Here is a 22,006-nt window from a genome sequence, read left to right as displayed (position 1 = left end):
TTTTGACACCTAAAGCTTCTGAAAGAAGAGTTCAAATAATTCAGTTTCCATTGTGATCCTGGATAAAAAATGTTAATCAGTTGCTGAGTTGTAACCTTCTTATAATAGCGAGTGAAGAAAAGTATAGAGTAGCTTTGCAGTGATCCAAGAATGAAATCACCTTCTCCTTTGTGTTTTACTTTAATACACACTCAGAACTTGATTGCATATTTTATCCCATATGTCCAAAATAGGGTTCATGTTGACTTTATTCTAGGGACAAAGACATTGAATTTTATCTTTTAACATCCTGAGAAATTTTCTGGGAATGTATGTTAAGGAAGTCAAAGTAAATATATATATATGTTTAAGATGTCCTGTAGCATTGTTTTCATAAATTATTTACTCTCCTTTTTGGCTGTGCGGGGTCTTCATTGGTGTGAGGACTTTTCTCTAGTTGCGGCTAGCGGGGGTCACTCGTTGCGGTGCGTGGGCTTCTCACTGTGGCGGTTCTCTTGTCACAGAGCACAGGCTCTAGGGCTGCCGTGGTTGCAGCACGTGGCTCGGTAGTTGTGCCGTTTGCATTGAGGCATGTGGGATCTTCCCAGATCAAGGATCGAACCTGCGTCTCCCGCATTGGCAGGTGGATTCTTTACTACTGAGCCACCAGGAACCCCTGGCATTGGTTTTTAATAGCAAAAGTATCTAATCTCATTGTCTACTAATTGGGAACTGGTTTGATTTAATAAAGGCATGTTCATTTGATAAGATGTCCTTACGCCCATAAAAATCATGAGCAGTGTAAACAGCAGAAGAAAGGCTTTTGATGGTTTTTGAAAGCAGAATATAGAAGTTTGTGCTCCAGCTATGAAAAAGCAAAGTTTGTAGACAACAGATTAGATTCCAGTAGAATTAAGCAGTTGATTTCTTGAGTGGTAGAAAGCACAGTGGAAGACATTTCTCCCTTCCCGTTGATTCCAGGGATGGATGGAAGAAGTGTGTGGTGAAGGAGACCAGGTAAAGGGGGATCTGAAGTTTGAAGCAGTGCTTCCAGTCCAGGGGGGCCTGGTAGCTGCTGAGCAAGGCAGCGGAGCCCAGCCTGGCGGGCAGCCCGTGGAAGACAGGGTCGAGTCCCCTCCTGCGGAGGTGGGCGCAGTAGGTGGCATGGCACCTTCAGGCCTGGGCGCCAGGGAGCGGCTGGAACCTGTGGTTGGGTTTCTGCGGTGACAGCTTACAGAGTGTTCCCTCGCCCGCCTCAACCGTCAGGTGTTTTCATTTTAGATAAAAAATACAGTTCTTTAGATATTTATCTTGATCAAGGTATATGTATATATATTTAGATGTCATTATTTGAGATGCATTTATTTGAACATGAGATCCTTAATTGCATTTTAACTTTCTCTTTGGGCTACTATATCGTTTTGGTGTTTTCCTGCCCAAGTATCTCACCAGGGAGGACTTTTGACCGAATTCAAAAGATTTGAGGTATGAATTCTATATAAGTATAATCTGAAAGAATTTGAGTAGCTTCTCTGCTGAGAATTAAGGGAAATAGTAATTTTCTCCTGTAGTATCAATTTGTAATGGTTTTTTGTGAATTGACAAAATTGGCATGGCTTGTGGGATCTTAATTTCCCAACTAGGAATTGAACCTAGGCCCACCAGGAAACTCCTGGTATAGTCAGGAGTTTCTCCTTCTGGAGTCAGGGGTGGCAGCATGGGTGGTCCTCACTAGACTCCAAATTTGTTTATGTTCTTCCTGACTCCTGATGAATTCATTGAGTACAAGATGCCATTGGCTATATATTGCATCATTATTTTGGGTGCCTCTTATTGTAAAGTGCTGTGAGTTACAAGCCACAGGCTAAATTCAGGTGCTAAAATGTATAAAAATGTGTACCTTTGAATCAAAAATATATGGTTATGTTTATGTCTTAAATATACGTGTGTGTATGTGTGTGTGTATTACAGGTGGGAGTGTTTAGAAAGTTTGGAAACAGCTATTTTAGATGTCTTCGATAAAGTCAGACTTTGTTTTGTGATAATCCTGTCTGAAATGCCCAAATGGCTCTTTTAGTTAATCATGGAGAGTCACGATTCACCTATCCCTCCTTTTGTTTTTGGCTTGAATAAAAGGGCAAATGTGGTGGTGATGTAAATGGTGCCTGTCTTTTTTTTTTTTTAACTTTTTATTTTGTATTGGGGCATAGCCAATTAACAATAATGTCATGGTAGTGTTACGTGAACAGTGAAGGGTCTTAGCCACACACAGACACGTGTCCATTCTCTCCTAAACTCCCCCCATCCAAGCTGCCACATAAATGGCTGCCTGTTTTAAACCAGGTACATTGTAGACTATTAGGGGTGTAATAAATGGTGAAGACATAAATAAGTATTTTGACTACTCAGGATTAACTTAAATGGACCTTTGTTAGATTCTAATGCCTCTAAATGATGCGAGTGATTTGGGGTTGTGTACTTTCACATCTCACATTATCACATTTTCTAAGGTCAGAATTTTTTCTATAAAAATTTTTTTGTCTATTAAAAAAACTTTTCTGTAAAAGCCAGACAATAAACGTTTTTGGCTTTGCGGGCCGTGTGGTCTCCTGTCATGACTATTCAGCCCTGCTGTGGTAGTGTGAAGGTAGGTGTAGACAAGCACGTGTAGCTGTGTTCCAATAAAACTGTGTTTATGGGCTCAAAAAAATTGAGTTTTCTACAATTTTAACGTATCACGAAATGTTTTTCTTTTTTTTTTTTAAAAAAAAAATGAGCTCTCAGGCCATGCAAAAAACAGATGGCAGGCCAGATTTGGCCCACATTGTTCACAGACCCATGCCTCCTTGGCAGTTTGAGCTCAGTTTTCTAGGTCTTTGCAGGACAGCTATTTGAACCATCCTGGGGAATTTAAGGCCTGGATAGAGGTTTCCTCTCCTGCAAGTGGGGTGGCAAAGAGCGACACCTAATCTTTTGGTTCTCTTTTAAGGATGTCTATCCTAAGAAAGTTTTAATTCTCACATATTTATTATTTTGCCAACAGGTCTAAATCAAGCTTATATTTAACAAACTATAGTCAAAAGCGAATAATTTACTTCAGTGCTTGGTACACAGTATGACCAACATTTGTCGATGAGTGAACAATATTTAATAAACCATTTGGCTTGCTCTCTCTATCTCAGTTGAAGGACGTAGCTTAGATTATGTGACCAACATCAGGTCCTTGCCCACGTCCCCAGCTGTCCAGTGGTCATCTCCAGAGAGAGGTCACGTGGCAGGGCTCACTCCGTTTCTTCCATTCTGCTGCTTTTCTCTAGTGAGTGATAGCAGTGTCCACTTAATCACCCAAGCCTGTAACTAAGGTGCGTGCTCAGTCGTGTCCAGCTGTGTGTGTGTGTGTGTGTCCCCGTCCGTCCAACTCTTTGCAACCCCTTGAACTATAGCTCCCCAGGCTCCTCTGTCCATGGAATTCTTCCAGGCAAGAACACCGGAGTGGGTTCTCACTTCCTGGGCTTCCCAGGTGGTGCTAGTGGTAAAGAAGCTACCTGCCAACGCAGGAGACACAAGAGACGAAGGTTCGGTTCCTGGGTCGGGAAGATCCCCTGGAGAAGGGAAATGGCAACACTCCAGTATTCTTGCCTGGGAAATCCCGTGGACAGAGGAGCCTGGCGGGCTACAGTCCTTGGGGTTGCAAAGAGTCAGACATGACTTGACCACACACACCATTTGCTACTCCAGTGGATCTTCCCAACCCCGGGATCAAACCCGTGTTTCCTGTGTCTCCTGCACTGGCAGGTGGACGCATTACCGCTGAGCTTCCTGGGAGCCCTCTATAACTCAAGAGTCATCTTTAAATTTGTTAGGGTTAGGGTTTTAGCCTCCAGTCCTGAAGTCTACTTTCTCTTAAGTTTTTTTTTTTTTTCCTCTCTCTCTGTTGCTGTCAAATTGATCTGAAATGTAAATCTGGTTTTGTCATCCCCAGATTTAAGTCTTCAGGGTTTCTGTTGTTTATTACTGTAGCGTTTCCCAACTGTGATGTCATTCCCACTTTGCTATGTAACAGTCATTTGTAACTAGTGGGGTTATATTTTAAATCTGAGTTTGCTAGTGGTTTGCTTTTTTTTTTTGTCCTTTGAATAAATAAGAACAGATTTTAACATTATCTCTACAACAACATCAATCTCCGCTCTACAGTCTTAAATTGTAATATTTTCTTGAAGCCAGAGGAGGGAGTGGAGTCATAACTTCATCCTGCCAAGTTCATCTTACGTATGAATCAGCTATGAGGGGCTGTTAACTGATGTGTTACCAACAGCTGTAAGTCTCATGAGCTGTGGTGCTCTCATGAACACCATGCCCCTTGCCTCCTTCCCCCCAAAGGAGGCAAAGAAACAGAAGGATAAGGAAGTTTCCATTTACAGTGGTGTCTTCCTTATTTGTCCACACTTTGGTGAGAGCAAAGGGCAGTTGGTTTTGTACAAGCTCACCTATGTATGCCCATGGGCGCCTCTCACTCGTGGCATCACCAAAGCTCCCATCCCCTCCTGGTGGGGAGGACTGTGAGTTTATCAAGAAGGCAGTTCCACTTCCCGGCCTTGCTGACAAATCCGGCTGGGGTCTTGCCTGTTGTTCCAAGGCTCAGCCATTGTAATCTCAAGCACCCAGGTCTTCAGCTAAAGCACACCATCTACACCTTTGCCGGCGTTTCTCAGTCTTTGGGGGACAGTTCACATATGCACTCCCTAGCTCCTCGGTGGGCGTTCTCCAGCCTTCAGTCCTCGTCTGCCTCCCAGCAGCGGGCACAGCACCTGCCCTCTGGTGGCTGCTCGGCCGTCCTGGGGTGAGGGGCGAACGAATGGACGTGGTGTTCCAGCCGCAGGCACTTCTGATTTTAGAACCGTGACTAAATGAGAGGTGCCCACCCCTCTGCAGACATGGGAGCCTGTAGGGAAAACGGCGTCCATCTTGTCTTCTTTCTCATCGTTCAGTTCCTTTTGTTAAGTTTGGTAAAGGAGGGAGGGGTAAGGCTAGGGGTGGGGGGCTGGAAGATCAGCTGTGGGGGAGGTGATGCCACGTCCACTCCCAGCTTTTGAGGTCAAAGGAATCATGATCTCAAAGGCCTTTTCCAGAGGAGTTACTCATGGTTCCTCTGCTGGGCAGTAGGACGTATCCTTCATAGTCAAGAATGGAGATGCTGTCAGGATTCTTCAGAGAGAGAGAGCAAGTCAGAGTTAGGTGGAATCGGTGGGTGGTTCAGTGACCTTGCCCTGAGGCTTTTATCCAGCCATTGGCTTGCTTCAGAGCAGCTCACGTGTTACCCTGCCGCACTTTCTGCAGCCCCCAGAGCTGAGGCGGGGAGAGGAGCTCCTATTGTGACGTGAAGCAGCTTGTGAGGAGAATGTTTATTGGTGTCCCTTTCTTAAGGAAGGGGTGTGATTGAACCTAGTTAGACAGAATAACACTGTGTTGACTATCCTGCAGTTTTTGGCGAATGCTTGCATTTACTGAGCGCCCAAGTGCTCAGCCTGTGTGTGAGGTGTGTTGCCTTCCTGACGTCCTTACAACCGTCTTTTGAGGAGTGTCAGTTGTGGTTTCCATTTTATAAGCATGGAAGCCAAAGTTCAGGTAGATTTTACTAACTTTCTCGGGACCCCAGGGTTTATACCTCACAGAGCTGGAATTTAAACCCAGGTCTAATTTCAGAGTTTGAGTTTCACTCAACCACCACCACCACCACCAGTTGCCTCTAGAATTTGATCACAGCCATGTAGCTGAAATGCAATGAAAGAACTCATATCTGGACACACCTCTGTCTAACAACCTGTGCTGACAAAGGGCATGGAAATGTAAGACTCCTTTTAGAAACTTTTTGGAGGGGAGAGCAGTAAACATACAAGACAGTTAATACTACAAGAGAGGATATAATTTAGTTGATAAGCTGCTTATGTAAGTGTTTCAGAAGAGTGGTCTTGTCTTTGAGTTCAGAGTGCTGTACTATAGTTCCTGCCATTTCTAGTGTTACTCTTATGACTTCATATTATCTATAAAGAACATGGAAATACCTAACTGATGTTTTACTTTTAAAAACTAATTCATTTGTCTGATCCTAGGTGGCACTAGTGGTAAAGAATCCACTTATCAGTGCAGGAGACATAAGATACGAGTGTTCGATCCCTGGGTCAAGAAGATCCCCTGGAGCAGGAAATGTCAACCCACTCCAGTCTTTTTGCCAGGAGAATCTCATGGGCAGAGGAGCCTGGCGGGCTCCATGGGATCGCAAAGAGTCAGACATTACTGAACGTCTGAGTACACACACAGTTGCATAGCATAATTCAGAGGAGAAGAGTAATTGCGGCTAGAATATTTCAGATCTCTGGAAGTGATTTTAACCTGAACCTGGGGTTATTTGGGCTTTCTGTGGAATGACAAGAAGGGAAACATATGTGAGAGAAATCATAGGGAAAAGGAGTCTGATTGGTATTGAACTTGCCATGCTGGGAGTCATAAAAATAAATTAGACAGGACAGAGCCAGAACGTGGGCTGCTAGTGGCCTGGGCCTGAGTGGCGTGAAGAGGGTGTATTAAATGAGGAAGTCCTTTGTTTCCCAGGGCTCATGTCTGTTTCCTGGGGGCCCCTCATGACATCCTAGTTCTCTAGTTTCTGTTGGTGTTCGGGGCACCCTAGATGAGCTTGGGTCTCACAAGACTGGAGGAGAATCTCACACAGGCCAGGGGCCCTCCTGACCAGTGCTCTGTGGAAACACATTTCACTGGGCAGGGAACCCCAACTGCACTGTGCTCCCTGGCTGCTTTGTTAGTGTCTTCTCTGCACGTGTTCCATGCCCACCACCCTTCCTGGCTTGGACGGATCATCTCTGGCAAGTTGGGGTCCTTTTCTGGGTCCCTGCAGAAACTCAGAGCGAATGTGTAACTTACCCACTGGCCAGGAAGCGAGAGGGATGCGGTGGCCCTGAGCCTGCCCCCTAACCTCAGGTTTGCAAGGACTTTTTTCCTTGATTGACTTCTTTCCTTCAAGACTGCTATGCTTATCCTTTTATTTTTAAAATATTTTTAACACAGTATAACATGTGCATAGCTAAAAATCAAGGTAGTGCAAGGTTTATTTCTCAATGGTCTGCTGCCATTTTCCTGCCCATTCCCCACTTTTCCAGTCCAGAAGTAAACATTGGCAACTTCTGGTATTTACCTCCATATTTCATCTACATTACTGATTTTTCAAGGATCAATTTGAGATTCCTTTTGACTTATTGAACAGGATTTAAGTTTTATTCTCCCTGTATTCTCCACTGCCTTCATCTGCCTAATACAGTCACATCAAGATTTTTGTTGTTACATCTCCAGTTAGTGTTTTCCTTGATTTTAAGAAAATATTGCTCAGTGCAGAGCTCTGTCATGTACATCCCTGTTCTTGTACAGTTTTTTTTTCCCAAGCAAAAATTGCTTTGTTTTTTCAGCTGCCGAGTTTTTAACCTTTTACCTTGCCGTGATCTATCAGATCTATCCACTACATAGTACTATTTCCCAAATGTCTGACTCTGTGAGATAATCGATCAGTTCTTTTTTTTTTTTAAACTAAGGCTTCTCCTGCTCCAAGGTGGATGAGGTGCCACAGGCCCTCATCCTGAGCCTTGATTTCTTCTTAAACTATTTCACCCTTATTAGGATGTAGAACCAGCAGACCGACTGCCAGTGCAGTTTGCCTTATGCCTTGCACCCCCCTCCGCTACAGTCTGGGACCCCAGGATCTTGGATGGCTCTTTGAGAATCTGATGAGAGCTCTGAGCACTCTGCCCAGGATAATAAATGCACACATATAAAATTTGGCACATAGTTTTGTGAATGTCAAAAGATAATTTATATAACATTACCTACACTGTAATCCTATCAACCATAGAGTTCCGAATAAGCCTTCAGAACCTTAACTCTGACATTACAGTGAAACTACATTTACTGTTTCCCCTCTACATAATTCTTTACTCTTAAGCATTTTATCATTTCTTAGTGTTTGATGGAGTGAGTGAGTTTTCCAAATTTTAATGACTTGCAGACGTACGGCCGGTTGGAACCACTTTTATTCCAGGGTGTTCATTTTGCAACCTTTGTTAATCTGTTTCTCCCTCCAACTGTTCTGTATGTTGACGTAGCTGAGGATGAAGATCCCCTTATAATACTCTCCATATTTGTTGAGTTGAATCAAAATGAATGATGAGCTACTCTCCTGGTAGTGCATGTCCCCTAGCATGACCGCTCCCAATGAAAGAAGGTACTGTATATAGATAGATGCTAATCTTCCTACGGAGCAGATGCCCTGCTGGGGTCATTGACAAGAGGGATTTTCCATCTGTGTGAAAGGGAGTTTCACCATCACTCACTCACTCTGTAGTTGAGATCCTAATAAGACAAACTCCTGGGGTCTGTGCTTAGACTAGAGCTTGGTTGTATTGAATATTGCTTGAAGTGAAGCGGTGCATGGCTGAGATATATAATGCATTTCTGCATATATATATATATATATATGCATATATATAATGCATATTGTGTTTATTGATTTGTTGTTCAGTTGCTCAGTTGTGTCCAACTCTTTGCAACTTCATGGACTGCAGCACACCCGGCTTCCCTGTCCTTCCCTATTTCCCAGAGCTTGCTCAAATTCATGTCCCAGTTGAGTCAGTGATGCCATCCAACCATCTCATTCTCTGTCATCCCCTTCTCCTCCTGTTCCTTCAATCTTTGCCAGGATCAGGGTCTTTTCCAAATGTGTCGGGTCTTTTCCAAATGTGTCAGCTCTTCACATCAGGTAGCCAGAGTATTGGAGCCTCAGCTTCAGCACCAGTCCTTCCAGTGAATATTCAGGGTTGATTTCCTTCAGGTTTGATCTCCTTGCAGTCGGACTCTTGAGTCTTCTCCAGCACCACAGTTAAAAGGCATCAATTCTTTGGTGGTCAGCCGTCTTTATGGTTCAACTCTCACATCCATACATGACTATCGGGAAATCCATAGCTCTGATTATACTGACCTTTGTCAGCAAAGTGATGTCTCTGCTTTTTAATATGCTGTCTAGGTTTGTCACAGCTTTCCTTCCAAGAAGCAACCGTCTTTTAATTTCATGGCTGCAGTCACTTTCCAGATTGATTTTGGAGCCCAAGAAAATAATGTCGGTCACTGTTAACATTGTTTCCCCATCTAGTAGCCATGAAGTGAATGCCATGTTAGCTTTTTGATTGTTGAGTTTTAAACTGGCTTTTCACCTTCTTCAAAAGGCTGTTAGTTCCTCTTCACTTTCTGCCTTAAGGGTGGTTTCATCTGCATATCTGAGCTTATTGTTATTTCTCTTGGCAGTCTTGATTCTAACTTGTGCTTCATCCCCCTGGGCATTTCACTTGATGTACTCTGCATATAAGTTAAACAAGCAGGGTGACAGTACACAGCCTTGACAGACACCTTTGCCAATTTTTGAACTCATTGAGTAGCTGCTGTTTATTAGACAGCAAGGTAGGGCATGATGTATATTTTTAATCTTCAGAGATTATTTTTTGGTCATTCAGTGTGAATGATCAAATTTTTAAAAATAAAAAACAGGGCTTAACTAAATGTCAAACAATGTCAAAATAATTCTATTTTAATATTATTCTTCTAATAATGTCAAAATAATTACGTTTCTGTTAAGTTTTGTGTTGTAGGGCATCTTAATTGGCATTTTCTGTCTTAATCGATCCTGCAGTTATTTCCTCAGATTCCCAAGCTGCTTCATTGATTTTACTTGAAAAGGACAATCGCCAGTGTTTTCAGTAAGTTTTAACATACTGTAAGAGAAGCAGTATGGCAATCCTTATTTCACCAAGTAGTCCTTGAAATCATCATTAAAACTAACGTCATATAGCTTAAACAAAGACGACACTATCCCTCCAGAATTTAAAACCAACTCCATTTGGAGAACTGTGCATTGAAAGTAATTCAGGAGTATGAAGTGCTCTGTGAAGAGTATTTTCTGGTCTGTATTTAGTACGTGGGCACGAGGAGGCGAAGACAAGTGTGAGGGTGTCAGTATCTTCACCAGGCATCTTGAGTTTGGATATAGGGTCCAAGGCAACAGAATTTTTGAGAGAGAAAGCCCATGAGGATGTTAATGATACGAATGAGACTTGTAAATGAGTTTGAAAGTAAATAGCAAGAAACAGTGACATACGGCCAAACCTAATGTGAAAATAAGTTTTTGGCAAGCAGAAGACAAATTTGCAGCACTTTCTCTTCTTCAAGACGGTTTTGTGTTTAATCATCCGTGAACATTTTGGAAACTTTGAGTGTTGCATTTGGCTCCTGGCGGGGGGAAAAAAAATAAATTGGCTGTGATGGCTGATTTCACTTCTTTTTGAGTAGCCACACTGTGTTTTATGGTAATTCCTCCAAGGAAAGTGACAGATAGGAAGCAGCTGATTGCTCAGTGAGATGGTACAGCGTAAAGCTGACACCGAGTCTTACAAAATCGAATGTTTCTATTGCTCACACACATGCTGGAGGCCGAGTCCTCAGGTCAGACATGCAGTTGCAGAGAGCCGGGCTGTCGCTTTAGAGTAGAATATACGCTCTGCTCCAGCTGAGACTGGCAGGCTTCCTAGTGGACATGCTGCTGCCAGAGACCGGGAATGCTCCTCGAGGGGGACACGGGTCCCCTCCATGCTCTGACCTTGGCCTGTCTCTCCCGCCCCTTCTGCACCACCCTGAGCATTACATCATAGCCGCTGGGTTCCCAGGAAGCGCTCTGCTCCCAGCCCATTCCCTGCACCTGTGCCCCCGCCTCCCTGCCTGCCGGGCAGCCCTCTTCACCCGCAGCCTGGTCCTGCTCGTCCTCCCGAGGAGCTTCCCTGCCCTCCAGCCTGCCTCAAGCTGTCCCTGTCTGTTTTTGGACATCTTGTCCACACCCGCGGGCGTCAGTCTCGCTCATTAGCGTGATGCGCCCATCGCTGCCCTCCCCAGGCGGTGGGCTGAAACACAAAACACAGGTCTTAGTAAAGTTACAAAGTCACAGGCGTTTGGCTTCATAGTCATCTTAAGTGGGTCATATAGGGCTACAGAGGAGAGGTACGAAATTTCCATTTTTCAACTAACATGGAAAAGGTGCAAATCCACTTCCATAAATTAAATAAGGTCCTCATTTTGCACCCTTTCATGATGCTGTTAAGGGCAAGCAGAATCTTGTGGCCGGGGCCACTTCAAAGATCAGTTCCTCCAGTTCTCTAGAACGAATGTTCGTCCACAGACAGCGAGGTGTGTTCACGTGTGTGTGTCGGGGGGGGGCATGACCCAGCACCCTCTGTGTCCTCAGTCAGCGTTGGCTTGTTGGATGCAGGGCGCACGGGGTCCTTTTGTGGGGGCACACGGGGACGCTTCCTGGCCTCGGACGGGCGCGTGTACTGAGTGCATCCTGAGCGCTCTTCCCTTCCAGCGCCTCCAGCAGCAGCCGAACCCTGGCCCTGAGTCTAACTGGGCAACGCCCGGGAGGAAGGACTCACAGCTGCGGCTTCGCCACCACTTCCGGAATGGTTCTCAGACCCGTTTGACATTCTTGTGGGTGCTGAGCCAGTTACCCGCCTCCTGCTGTGTTACCCGTGACCCGCTTCCCACGGTGCGGCTCTCAAGTCCATCTCCTCCCCCCTCCCATTAGTCCAGGGGGAGCTGGCCCGGTGACGTCACCCCTTCGCCCGCCACCTTGCTCTCCAGCCTCCCCGGTAGGGGGCGCCAGAGGAGGAAGGCGTTTTCCGTCCCAGTTTGTGTGTGCCCCGCAGCGTTCAGATCTTACTGTCCGTGGCCCCCGGGGCAGCGGCAGGGGCACCCCGTCTCCCTGACCGCCCTCCAGCACGCACGTCGTCTCGGGCAGTTTCCAGGGCCAGCGGCACCTCCCCGTCCCCGTGAACAGCGCCTCTGCGGCCGGCTCCCAGCGCCGGGTCAGGTGGTTCGCTCGCTTGGCCTGGTTCTGCCCAGGAAGCCTCTCTACCATCCAGTGGGTTCCGCCACACCGCCTCCAACAGTGATTCCCCAGCCTTTGGGGGAGACCCCTTTCCACGTTTGCTCCTCCCGTGAGCTCCCTCAGTCAGCGCTCATAGCTGTCAGCGTTCTCCTTTTTAGCTCCTCAGTGAGTTCTCCACACCTCCTGTTCATACCGTAATTCTTTGTTAAACTTTTCTCTGTTCACACCACGGGGTGGTTTCTGTCTCCTGAGGGGACCCTAACCCTGCAGAGGCCCCCTACCAGTGTCCCAGCTCCACCCCGCCCCCCACCAACCATACGCGAGAGACTCCAAGGGCCAGCCTGCAGGACGGTGCACCCAGGTATTCCGCCGACGACGTCCGTGTGCCTACTGGCCGACAGGCCCTGGGTTAAGGAAGACAAGGACTGCGGCCCCGCACTTGTTGAAACACTAGGAAAGGAGAAAACCAAATAGTGAAGTGTGTTGAGTGTGTGTGTGTGTGTGTGTGTGTGTGTGTGTGTGGTGGGGGGGAAGTGGGAGTAGTGTAGACAAAAAGAGAATCTTGAGAAGAGAATTTTAGTGTCCTCTAGGAGCCAAGGGGATAGATACAAGGCATGGCAATTCATGGAATTGATAGACATTTACCACTTTAAGTCATGTCCATAATAGAATAGAAGAGCTTTCCTTACCAGCTTCCCCCCTCAGCTGGTTAAGAATCCGCCTGCAGTGTGGAAGACCTGGGTTTGATCCTTGGGTTGGGAAGATCCGCTGGAGAAAGGAAAGGCTACCCACTCCAGTATTCTGGCCTGGAGAATTCCATGGACTCTAGGTCACAAAGAGTCAGACACTACTGAGCGACTTTCACTTTCATAATAGAAAAAGTATTAATAACAAAATGTGGGGTTTTTTTGGTTCCACTTCATTTGTGAATATTCTTTCTCTTTCCACAAAGACCTGGAGCTGGTTAGGGTGTCTCAAGGCATCTCATCTCTGAATTCCTAAGGGCAGAAACCATCACATAGTAAGTGTACAATAAATGTTAGCTGACTAAATAGAGGCCAGCCACATGGAGTTGATGTTCTCTGTTTTGTAAATACTCTGCAGAGTCAAAGTCAGCCATTGTCTTCTTATGTTGACAGTTCATAAACGGTTATGTGCAGTTATTTTTGTCCTTGAAATGTGAACAGAAAGGTTGTTCTTGAGCTTAGGATTTTTGTGCCTTCCTCTCCAGCCATTTATAGATACCTTCAGCCTGGTCAGGTGTGTATCACAGCATGTGAGGTGTCTTTTAGACCTCTAATTCTCAGGGATCCCTGTGGTGCAGATATAGAAACGGAGGTTGGCTCGCTTACCCGTGGCGATACTGATAGGATGTGGCTGAGTCTCTGCTTGGAGTCCAGGTTGATACCGAAGCTCTTGTGTTTCCCGCTTCACTGCCCAGGTCTCACCACCCGCGGCCCTGTGGTCAGTCAGGCGCCTGCCCTATTTGTGTGAACACATATACATGTCACCCCAGAGCCTTTGTTCCTTTCAGAGCCACTCCCACCTGCTTCCTTGTCCTAGAAACACAGCCCTCTGGCCCCCTCAGGCACTGTGACATCCAGGTACAAGTGGACAAGGATTGGAAAACTCAAGAGAAGGCCAGAAATCTCTCTCCTTTACTTTATGGATTCAAAAATCTCTCCTCCCCCCAAAATCCAGCCACTTGCTGAACAGTTGATACGGGTACACGTCATGGAGAAACTTGAGCTAAAATAAAGCCCAGGGGAGCAGGTGTGCACCCTTAACCTCTGACCCGCATCTTCTCTTTTCCCCAGGTGCTGTTACCCCCGTACGATGACGCCACTGTGAACGGCGCCACAAAGGAGCCGCCGCCCCCGTACGTGTCTGCCTGAGCCTGGAAGTCGGCCGAGCAAGAGCGACAGCCAGACTTTTCATTCATCAGAGCAATAGTTCTTTAATTTTTCTTCTGAGATGAGCTCTCTGAGCTTATTTGTCGCAGAAATGCTACAGTTTAAAATTTTAGATGTTAAGTTGAAACTCTGTAGTTTAAAACCTATGCTTTAGCTGGAGCACCATGATAGAGTAACTGTAGAAATTCTCTCGGGCGGGGGTGGGGGGGTGGGGGGTGGGGTGGGCTCCCCTAGTCTTCCCTCGGCATCAGAACTACCCGACAACCTGGATGAATCTTTTGTCCACGGCATCTGTTGTACCTGCTGAGCCCCAGAGTCGAAGACTTTTCCGACGCTTTTCTCTTCACTCCCTGTTTCTCTTTTGAACATGTATAATCAAGTCAAAGTTAGTGCTTTTCCTCGGCCATTCCAATTTATAGAAGAAACCCTTAGGAGGACAGGAATGTTATTTGTGTAAGGAGTCCATATAAATACATAAATAAAACAAGAATTTCCTTAGACATTTACTTTATGATTTAAATTCGGTGACAGTTTTTGAGTTTGCTGGTCAAGGATTTTGATCGTGGGCCAAACTGAGACCCTCTGATAATCCATGGCAAGGCGGACAGTCAGTGGCCACCCTGGTGGCTGCTCTTGTCCGCATGTGTCTGGGGTCACAGTGTGGCGTGTGGGGGGAACTGATGGATTTGGTCCTTCGTGGTGTCAAGTCTCTCTCTGCTCCCCTTTTCCCATCTCCGCTCAGAAACCCCTCTTGCTCCGTGTTCTGCCCTCGCCTGCCTCGGGGGGCACACCCACCACCAGCCTTTGTCAGGTGGAGTTACTGATATATATTTACCTGACAATATGAAAGAAGGTTTTCTTCTCTCCCTACAAGGTACAACCTGCTACTGTGAACTTCTGAGTATGCCTTGTGATCTTTTAAAAGTCTTCTGAAAAATGGGAGGCGGGGGCTGGAGGGGGGGTTGCTTTCCTTGTGAAATACCCTTGTCTTGACTACCTGAATTTCCAGAGATTTTTATATATCTACACGTTCAAAAGTCACAGCTCTTCATTTTGTTCATTATTGGATGTGCTTGTAAATAAATGAAGGCGTTTGCAATTAAAGTGAGATTTTTCCCACATTTAAGAAGACCGCCTTTGACTCTGGTGACTGCCTGGAAACACTTCTTGCCCATTTGGGACTGTGTTAGACACATATGACTTGGCCCTAGGAGGAGGCTCTGTGGCTTGTCTCACACGTAGGTGTTTTTTTATCTTCATGCTGATAAAATCAGAGCATCTTGGGCCAAGAGAAATGGAGAGGAACAGACATGAACTTGCAGCATTCCTAACCCTGCCTCTGCCAAGCTCTGCCAGCTCAGCTGCTTCAAATCTGATTGCTTTCTGTCCGCAGTGCAGTTGTAACAAGCTGTTCAGATTCTCCTGTGTTCCAAGGGAGGTTAAAATAGGAGGGATTTTGGCTTGTTTCCGGATAGGTGTTTCAGATAATTTGGAAATGTAAGAAAAAAATAAGAGGTGAAGCCTGGGTGGTTTTTATCCCTGAGAATCAGCCTCAGTCATTTCTTCTGGTGCATCATGTTAGTATTCCATATACACCCAACCTCAGAAATTCTGTTCCTTGAAGCCTTGTACCCAGAAGATTCCCACCAAGTTAAACACATGCAGGGCTGTTACGGATGGAAAAGGCCTATCAGGTCGTTTCCCTGGTCCCTTGGAAGGCACGTGGGAAGTCACAGTCATCTGCGTGTTACTCCCTGTGATTTTCTGGCACTTTGCTTAAGCATGTTTTGCACTATGAAAAATGGCATGTGATCAAGTGGAGAAAAGTGATGGTTTTGAGACTCCCTTCGCAGGGTCCTCAGGGGGGATCTCGTTCACGTGACACTCGGCGCCACCGACCACAGGATGTCATGTGATACTCGGAGACCCCACAGGTGCTGATGCCGCTGGGCCTTCCTGACGTGACAACGCAAGCTGACCCCCAACGCTGCCCCCATCCTTACCTCTGCAAAGTAAGGAGTTGTCTTCCTGTCTCCACTGTGGAGAGGTGGTGATGCTTGGATTAAAGTGACCCTCCAGAGCATACTCAGCAGTCCGCTGTGTCCCTGTCTCATTGCTAATGCAGATACATAACCTCTTTTAAGTGTATTTGAAGCCCCACTTTAATATCTAGCTCTGTTCTTTTTTGTTGTCTACAGAGAACAAGAACAGGCATTACCTCAGTTGCTCTTGTGCTTATATACTTTCTGGTCACCTGACGAGAACCGATGAGAGATCTTTGGGTTTTTTCATCTTGAAACCCCCAAACCCCGTTTTAAGGTCATGGATGTTCAGCCCAGCACCAGCAGGTGTGCAAATGGGCCCACTGACAAGCAGCCTGTGGGAGTGGTGGGGGGCAGCCTGTGGGAGGGGTTGGAGTCTGCTGGACAGAGAAGAGAAAAACACATCTTTGGGCTTAGATGGGGTCTGCCCACACTAGAAATCCAGCTTCCATTGAACGAGCCAGTCGGGTTTCCAGAATGTCGCGCCACATGAAAGGGCATGTTGACTAACTGCTCCCCTTTCTGTACCTTCTTCCTACATAAACACATGAGCAGCATCTCCCCCAAATTCCTTGTCCCTGCCCCCCACCCTATCCTGTTGCCCTGCAGAATGCCAGACAGGTTCTCCCCACCCTTCTTTCTACCCCCTATTTTTTTAAACTCTAATGGTCCCCAAATTGGTTTAGTTTGACTGCTTAGCTGAACCACACCTCATTGCATTTGTCTTTTCACCTTCAGTTCATTAATCAACAGTACTCAGTCTCAAGAGACCGTTTTTAGAGACAAAGCATTCAAGTTTTCTCCGTGGAGGGGATGTATTATATGTGAAATAGTCATCATTGGAGGAAAAAAATCCTGCTATACAAATGGATCTTTTATAAAAACACTATTTCCACTTGAAAAGATATTGTTAGCTTTTGCAGCCAATCTGGAAAACAACCTAAATATTGTGACTGTTTATATTGCCGCTGGTCCCATACACAAAATTCTGTGTTCTGGCGGGGAGAGGGCAGGTGAGGTGTAATGCCAAAGGACAGCCAGTGTAAAGTGAGACATTTCAATACCAGAAGTAGCACCCACTTCTGTGTAAAATGGGTTTTGGGCAGCTCACATGCATTTCTAAAAGGGAAGGAGAAAGGAGGCATTGCATAGATGTCTCCACACCCATGAAATTCACTTAAAGTGTTTTGCCTGCGGGCCAAGTTTTCTGCCAAATGACTGGTGTGTGAAAGCCAGCCAGGTCTGCAGCCTTCTGCCGAGAAGCCCATGCATGCCTGCTGCTGAGTCGTGTACAGAGACAGAAGAGAAACTGTCGCCTGGCCAACCCTGGAGAAGTGACATCAAAGCAAAAGTCTTCGCTCTCTACCCTCATCGATACAACCCTAATTAGAGGAAGCTGCTGCTTCAGAATGAAGAGTTTGACTCAAAACAGCATGATGGACTAAAGTTTTATTTATTTTATCCCATCTAAAACCTACTTTTTTTTTTAAACACATGCTTTTAAAAAAACCATTAGCAGGCTGATTCATGTTGAGGTTTGACAGAAGACAACAAAATTCTGTTAAGCAATTATCCTTCAATTAAAAAAAAATTTTTAAAGCAGTTAACAAACGACAAAACAAGTTTTGCTTACTAAGTAAAATTTATTATCATGGACTCTTCTTCAGCTGAGCAAGGTGTTGGTCAAGTTGTCCAAGGTATATTGTTGCAGTAGAATAAGTTTGGAGAGGAATTGTGTGACAGTGGGTAGGTTGGGCGTAATTAGCCAGCACTGGGGGCCTCATTTCTCTTAGAAGAGCCTGGCTGTGAGTGCACCATCGGATTGTCTGCTAGTCATGGTTCAGTGCTCTGGCATATCGAGTCCTGCTGTGAAAAAAGATATCAACAACAGGTGCCAGATTCCTGGGACCCTAAGTTTGGGGCCTCCAATCTAGACCTTCTAAGGAGCTGATGAGGCTCCTGTCTGTGGTCTCCACCTGAGAAACCCCCAGCTCTGGGAAGACTGGGAACACTGGGTCTGCTCTCTGTGTGACTCACCAGCACAGAGGGCAGTGTGTCTTGTGTGTGGGGGGGACACCCTCCAATCCATCGTGGGGGCCTTCGTGTGATGTCACATTTCCCCCAGTATTCATTGTAGCTAAACGTATCTTTAGTTCACTATTTTACTTTAAACAAGATATTTCTTTAGTTCTTTTAAACGTTTGTTTAGTTGCTAAGTCATGTCCAACTCTTTGCAACCTCATGGACTGCAGCATGCCAGGCTTCCCTGTCCTTCACTATCTCCCAGAGTTTGCTCAAACTCCTGTCCATTGAGTCAGGGATGCCAACCAACCATCTTGTCCTCTGTCGTCCCCTTCTCCTTTTGCCTTTAATCTTCCCCAGCGTCAAGGTTTTTCCGATGAGTCAGGTCTTCAGGTCATGTGGCCAAAGTATTGGAGCTTTGGCTTCAGCATCCAGTCCTTCCAATGAATATTCAGGGTTGACTTCCTTTAAGATTGACTGGTTTGATTTCCTTGCTGTCCAAGTGACTCTCAAGAGTCTTCTCCAGCACCACTGTTAAAAAACAATTCTTCAGTGCTCAGCCTTTATGATCCAACTCTAACATCCATACATGACCACTGGAAAAACCATAGCTTTGACTGTACGGACCTTCGTCAGCAAAGTGACGTCTCTGTTTTTTAATACAACACTGTCTAGGTTTGTCATAGCTTTTTCCCAAGAAGCAAGTATCTTTTGTTGCTGCAGTCATGTTAGGTCTCATAAATTAAATCTTTCTTTCCTGCATATTAGTGTTAGTCTCTCAGTCATGTCCGACTCTTTTCGACCCGGTGGACTATAGCCCACCAGGCTCCTTTGTCCTTGGGATTCTCCACGCAAGAGTGAATTGCCATTTCCTGCTCTAGAGGATCTTCCCAACCCAGGGGTCAAACCTGGGTCTTCTGCATTCCTGCATATAGTCCCCTGCAATAAATAATAATGGCAGCTCTAACCGTGCTTTTATCAACACTCCCAGTCTTCTCTTGATGACCTCATGACATTAAATACTCACTGTACCTGAGATGAAGCATTGTTTCCTCTTCCCCCAGATCTGCTCATGTTGACCCCTGTATCTGCTAGTGGTCTCCCGATCATTCCTGTCACCCCAACTTGAGATCACGGGGCCTCTTTGTCCCTTTCTCTCTAATCAGCCCCCAGACCTGTGGCTTCTACCTTATTATCTGGCAGAATGACGTTTACTATTCCCTGCACATTTCTATGTGCCAGTCACTGCTGCTGCTCAGCACTTTACACATAACTCTTAATCCCCATCTTACAGATGAAGAAACAGACTCTTAAAGTAAAATAACTGGTCCCAAGTTTCTACAGTACACGGCAGAGCCAGGATTTTGTTGCCAGTTGAGTCCATCTAAGCATCTGTTTCATATCTTTGAGACATCAAGAATCTCAGAATTCTGTACCTAACCTCTCAGTTCTTAACTAACAAGTTTGATTTCTACTAACTGGAATGAAGGCATTGCAAGAAGGAAGGCAAGTCATGTAAAGCCATATGAAGTTTGTAAACTTGGTGTGGATTTTTTTTACTAGAGGTTTGTATTACACAAGTAAAGCTGTCACTTTTCTATTTAATCAGGCTTAAGCATGTTCTGCGAATATCAGCTTTTAATTCTTATAAGGAAAGTATTCAGCTAGGAAGAAAGATCAACTGAGGTGGGCCTTTTGGAGTGGTTAATTGTTTTAAGTGAGCGATTTTCCTTTGAGAAAATTAGACACTACTTTAAAATGCATTTTTTAATCTTTTTTTTTTTTTTTTTGGCCGCGCTGGGTCTTTGTTGCTATGCACAGGCTTTCTCTAGTTGTGGTGCTTTGGCTTCACATTGTGGTGGCCCCTCTTTGTTGCAGAGTACGGGCTTTAGGGGTGCAGTCTTCAGTAGTTGTGTCTTTCTGGTTTAGTATGTGGAGTCTTTCTGGACCAGGGATCTAGACCATTGGCAGGTCAATTTTTGTTTTTTTTAATTGAAGGATAATTGCTTTACAGAATTTTGTTGTTTTCTGTCAAACCTCAACCTGAATCAGTCATCGCTATACACATACCCCTCCCTTTTGAGCTTCTCTCCCATCTCCCTCCCCTCCCCACCCCTGTAGGCTGATACAGAGCCCCTGCTTGAGTTTCCTGAGCCGTACAGCAAATTCCTGTTGGCGATCTATTAATATGGAACGCATCACGAATTTGCGTGTCATCCTTGCGCAGGGGCCATGCTAATCTCCTCTGTATCGTTCCAATTTTAGTCTATGTGCTGCCAAAGCCAGCACTGGCAGGTGAATTCTTAACCCCTGGACCACCAGGGAAGTTCCTGGACTGATTCATCTTTTAAGAAGGCTATGTGCTATAAGGTTCCAAGCATAAGTGAGTAGATTAGTGATGTAATGTGTTTACATTATCTTGGAGGAATAACTGGGGCCTTGAGACCCAACTCTCTTCCCTTCCCTGCCTGCCCTAGAAAGCCTATCCCACAGGGTCTGTTTCCACATTTACCAAACAGAGGCAGAATACAGCCCTCTCCCATGAAGCTGTAGGCTTTCTTCCACTCTGTGAGGTTAATACACTAAATCATCTGTGTCCCTGAGAGCCAGCTCCCTTGAACATCTTAGGAGTGAATCCAGGTCTGACTCTGACATCAGTAAACTTGCGCATTTAAAAATAAAATTACATGAGGGAATTTCCTGGCGGTCCAGTGGTTAGGATTCTGCACTTCCAGTTCAGTGGCCCAGCTCAAGGAAGATCCCACAAGGCGCAAATAAACAAAATTGCATAAGAAATATATTGCAAGAAAAAATAGAAAATAAAACCAATAATTTATCTTTTGGGCCTCATCTTGAATGTCACTGCCTTCTGGAAGCCTTCTGTGACCCTCTAGTCTGGGAGGGATTCATTTTCTGTTCTGCCATAGCATTACATAGGCTTCCCTGATAGCTCAGTTGGTAAAGAAACCACGTGCAATGCAGGAGACCCTGCTTCAGTTCCTGGGTTGGGAAGACCCACTGGAGAAGGGTAAGCTACCCACTCCAGTATTCTTGGGTTTCCCTGGTGACTCAGCTGGTAAAGAATCGCCTGCAATGAGGGAGACCTGGGTTCTATCCCTGGATATGGAAGATTCCCTGGAGAAGGGAAAGGCTACCCACTCCAGTATTCTGGCCTGGAGAATTCCATGGACTGTAGTCCATGGGGTCGCAAAGAGTCGGACATGACTGAGGGACTTTCACTTTCATGGCATAACATACCATAGCATCCCAGTCAAGGCACACCTTGCATTCTGGTTCCTTTCGCCTTTCTCATCTGTCCTCTCCAAGTAGATTAGAAACTCAGAGGCTGTGTCCATGTTCCTTAGTGTTCTGTCCCCAGCGCCTGGCATTTGTTTTGGCAGATAGAAGAAGCTCAAATATAGCCACTAGACTAAGAGAAGAAGCATAGGAGAGGAATTAAAACCATCTGTAACCCCCACCCGCGGTGACTGTGACAAATTCTTAACAATTGTGGTACTCAAGCTAAACAGAGACTACTTTTTCCAGAAAAGACCACTGGGGGCATAAAAAGACCTCATTCCTGTAGACGGTAGGAGGGAACAAAGGGAAGTCTCTCCACAGACCCTACCAGTGTGTTTACTGTGGGTTGGGGTGGGGGTGGTGTCTCAACCTCTAGAAGTGGTAAAGGTGGTGGGCAAAACCCAGCAATACAGAAATAGAAGGACTGATCTCTGAAGAAAGATTAAAGGACAGCTGAGATGAGGGGATGGATGACACCCTGCTGCAGTTCGCATTCAAAGGGAAATGGCATTCTTAGCTCAATGCTTGTGATGAGTTCTTTTGTGTGAGTTTAATGCAGGAGGGCTCTGAATGAAAAATTAAATCACTAGATGTGTGGCTCCCTTGAACTTGCTCTTTTCCCTTTCCTAGTAGATCAGTGTATTGTTAAAACAACCAGTAACCAAGTCTGAGACCCTCTGGAACTCTGAGGACTTGGGGACATAAGGGAAAATTCTGAACAGCCAACTTGCAACTCAAGTTCAGCTGATACATTCTACTTCCTG

General features: G+C 45.6%; 1 protein-coding gene and 1 non-coding gene across 3 annotated transcripts in view; one reads left to right on the top strand and one right to left on the bottom strand.

Annotated features, from left to right (window-relative positions):
• The window catches only part of LAPTM4B (lysosomal protein transmembrane 4 beta), a 61,812-nt gene extending 47,434 nt beyond the window's left edge, over nt 1-14,378 (top strand). Inside the window, exon 7 of one of the 2 annotated variants that reach the window (XM_043483301.1) lies at nt 13,783-14,378. In XM_043483301.1, coding sequence (XP_043339236.1) covers nt 13,783-13,860 — 78 coding nt within the window. In that variant the 3' untranslated portion in view covers nt 13,861-14,378. Of the gene's footprint in view, nt 1-1,420; nt 1,460-13,782 lie in introns of those variants that run through there. The other variant, XM_043483299.1, reaches the window with a different exon arrangement.
• Nucleotides 14,379-20,124: 5,746 nt separating this feature from the next.
• LOC122451586 lies at nt 20,125-20,231 on the bottom strand. The gene has a single exon (XR_006272480.1). It is a non-coding gene; the product is annotated as a U6 spliceosomal RNA (small nuclear RNA).
• Between the last annotated feature and the right edge of the window lie 1,775 nt (nt 20,232-22,006).

Source organism: Cervus canadensis, chromosome 12, assembly GCF_019320065.1.
Source record: "Cervus canadensis isolate Bull #8, Minnesota chromosome 12, ASM1932006v1, whole genome shotgun sequence".
In the NCBI taxonomy this organism is placed as follows: Eukaryota; Metazoa; Chordata; class Mammalia; order Artiodactyla; family Cervidae; genus Cervus; species Cervus canadensis.
This window is presented reverse-complemented; position numbering and strand designations above follow the sequence as displayed.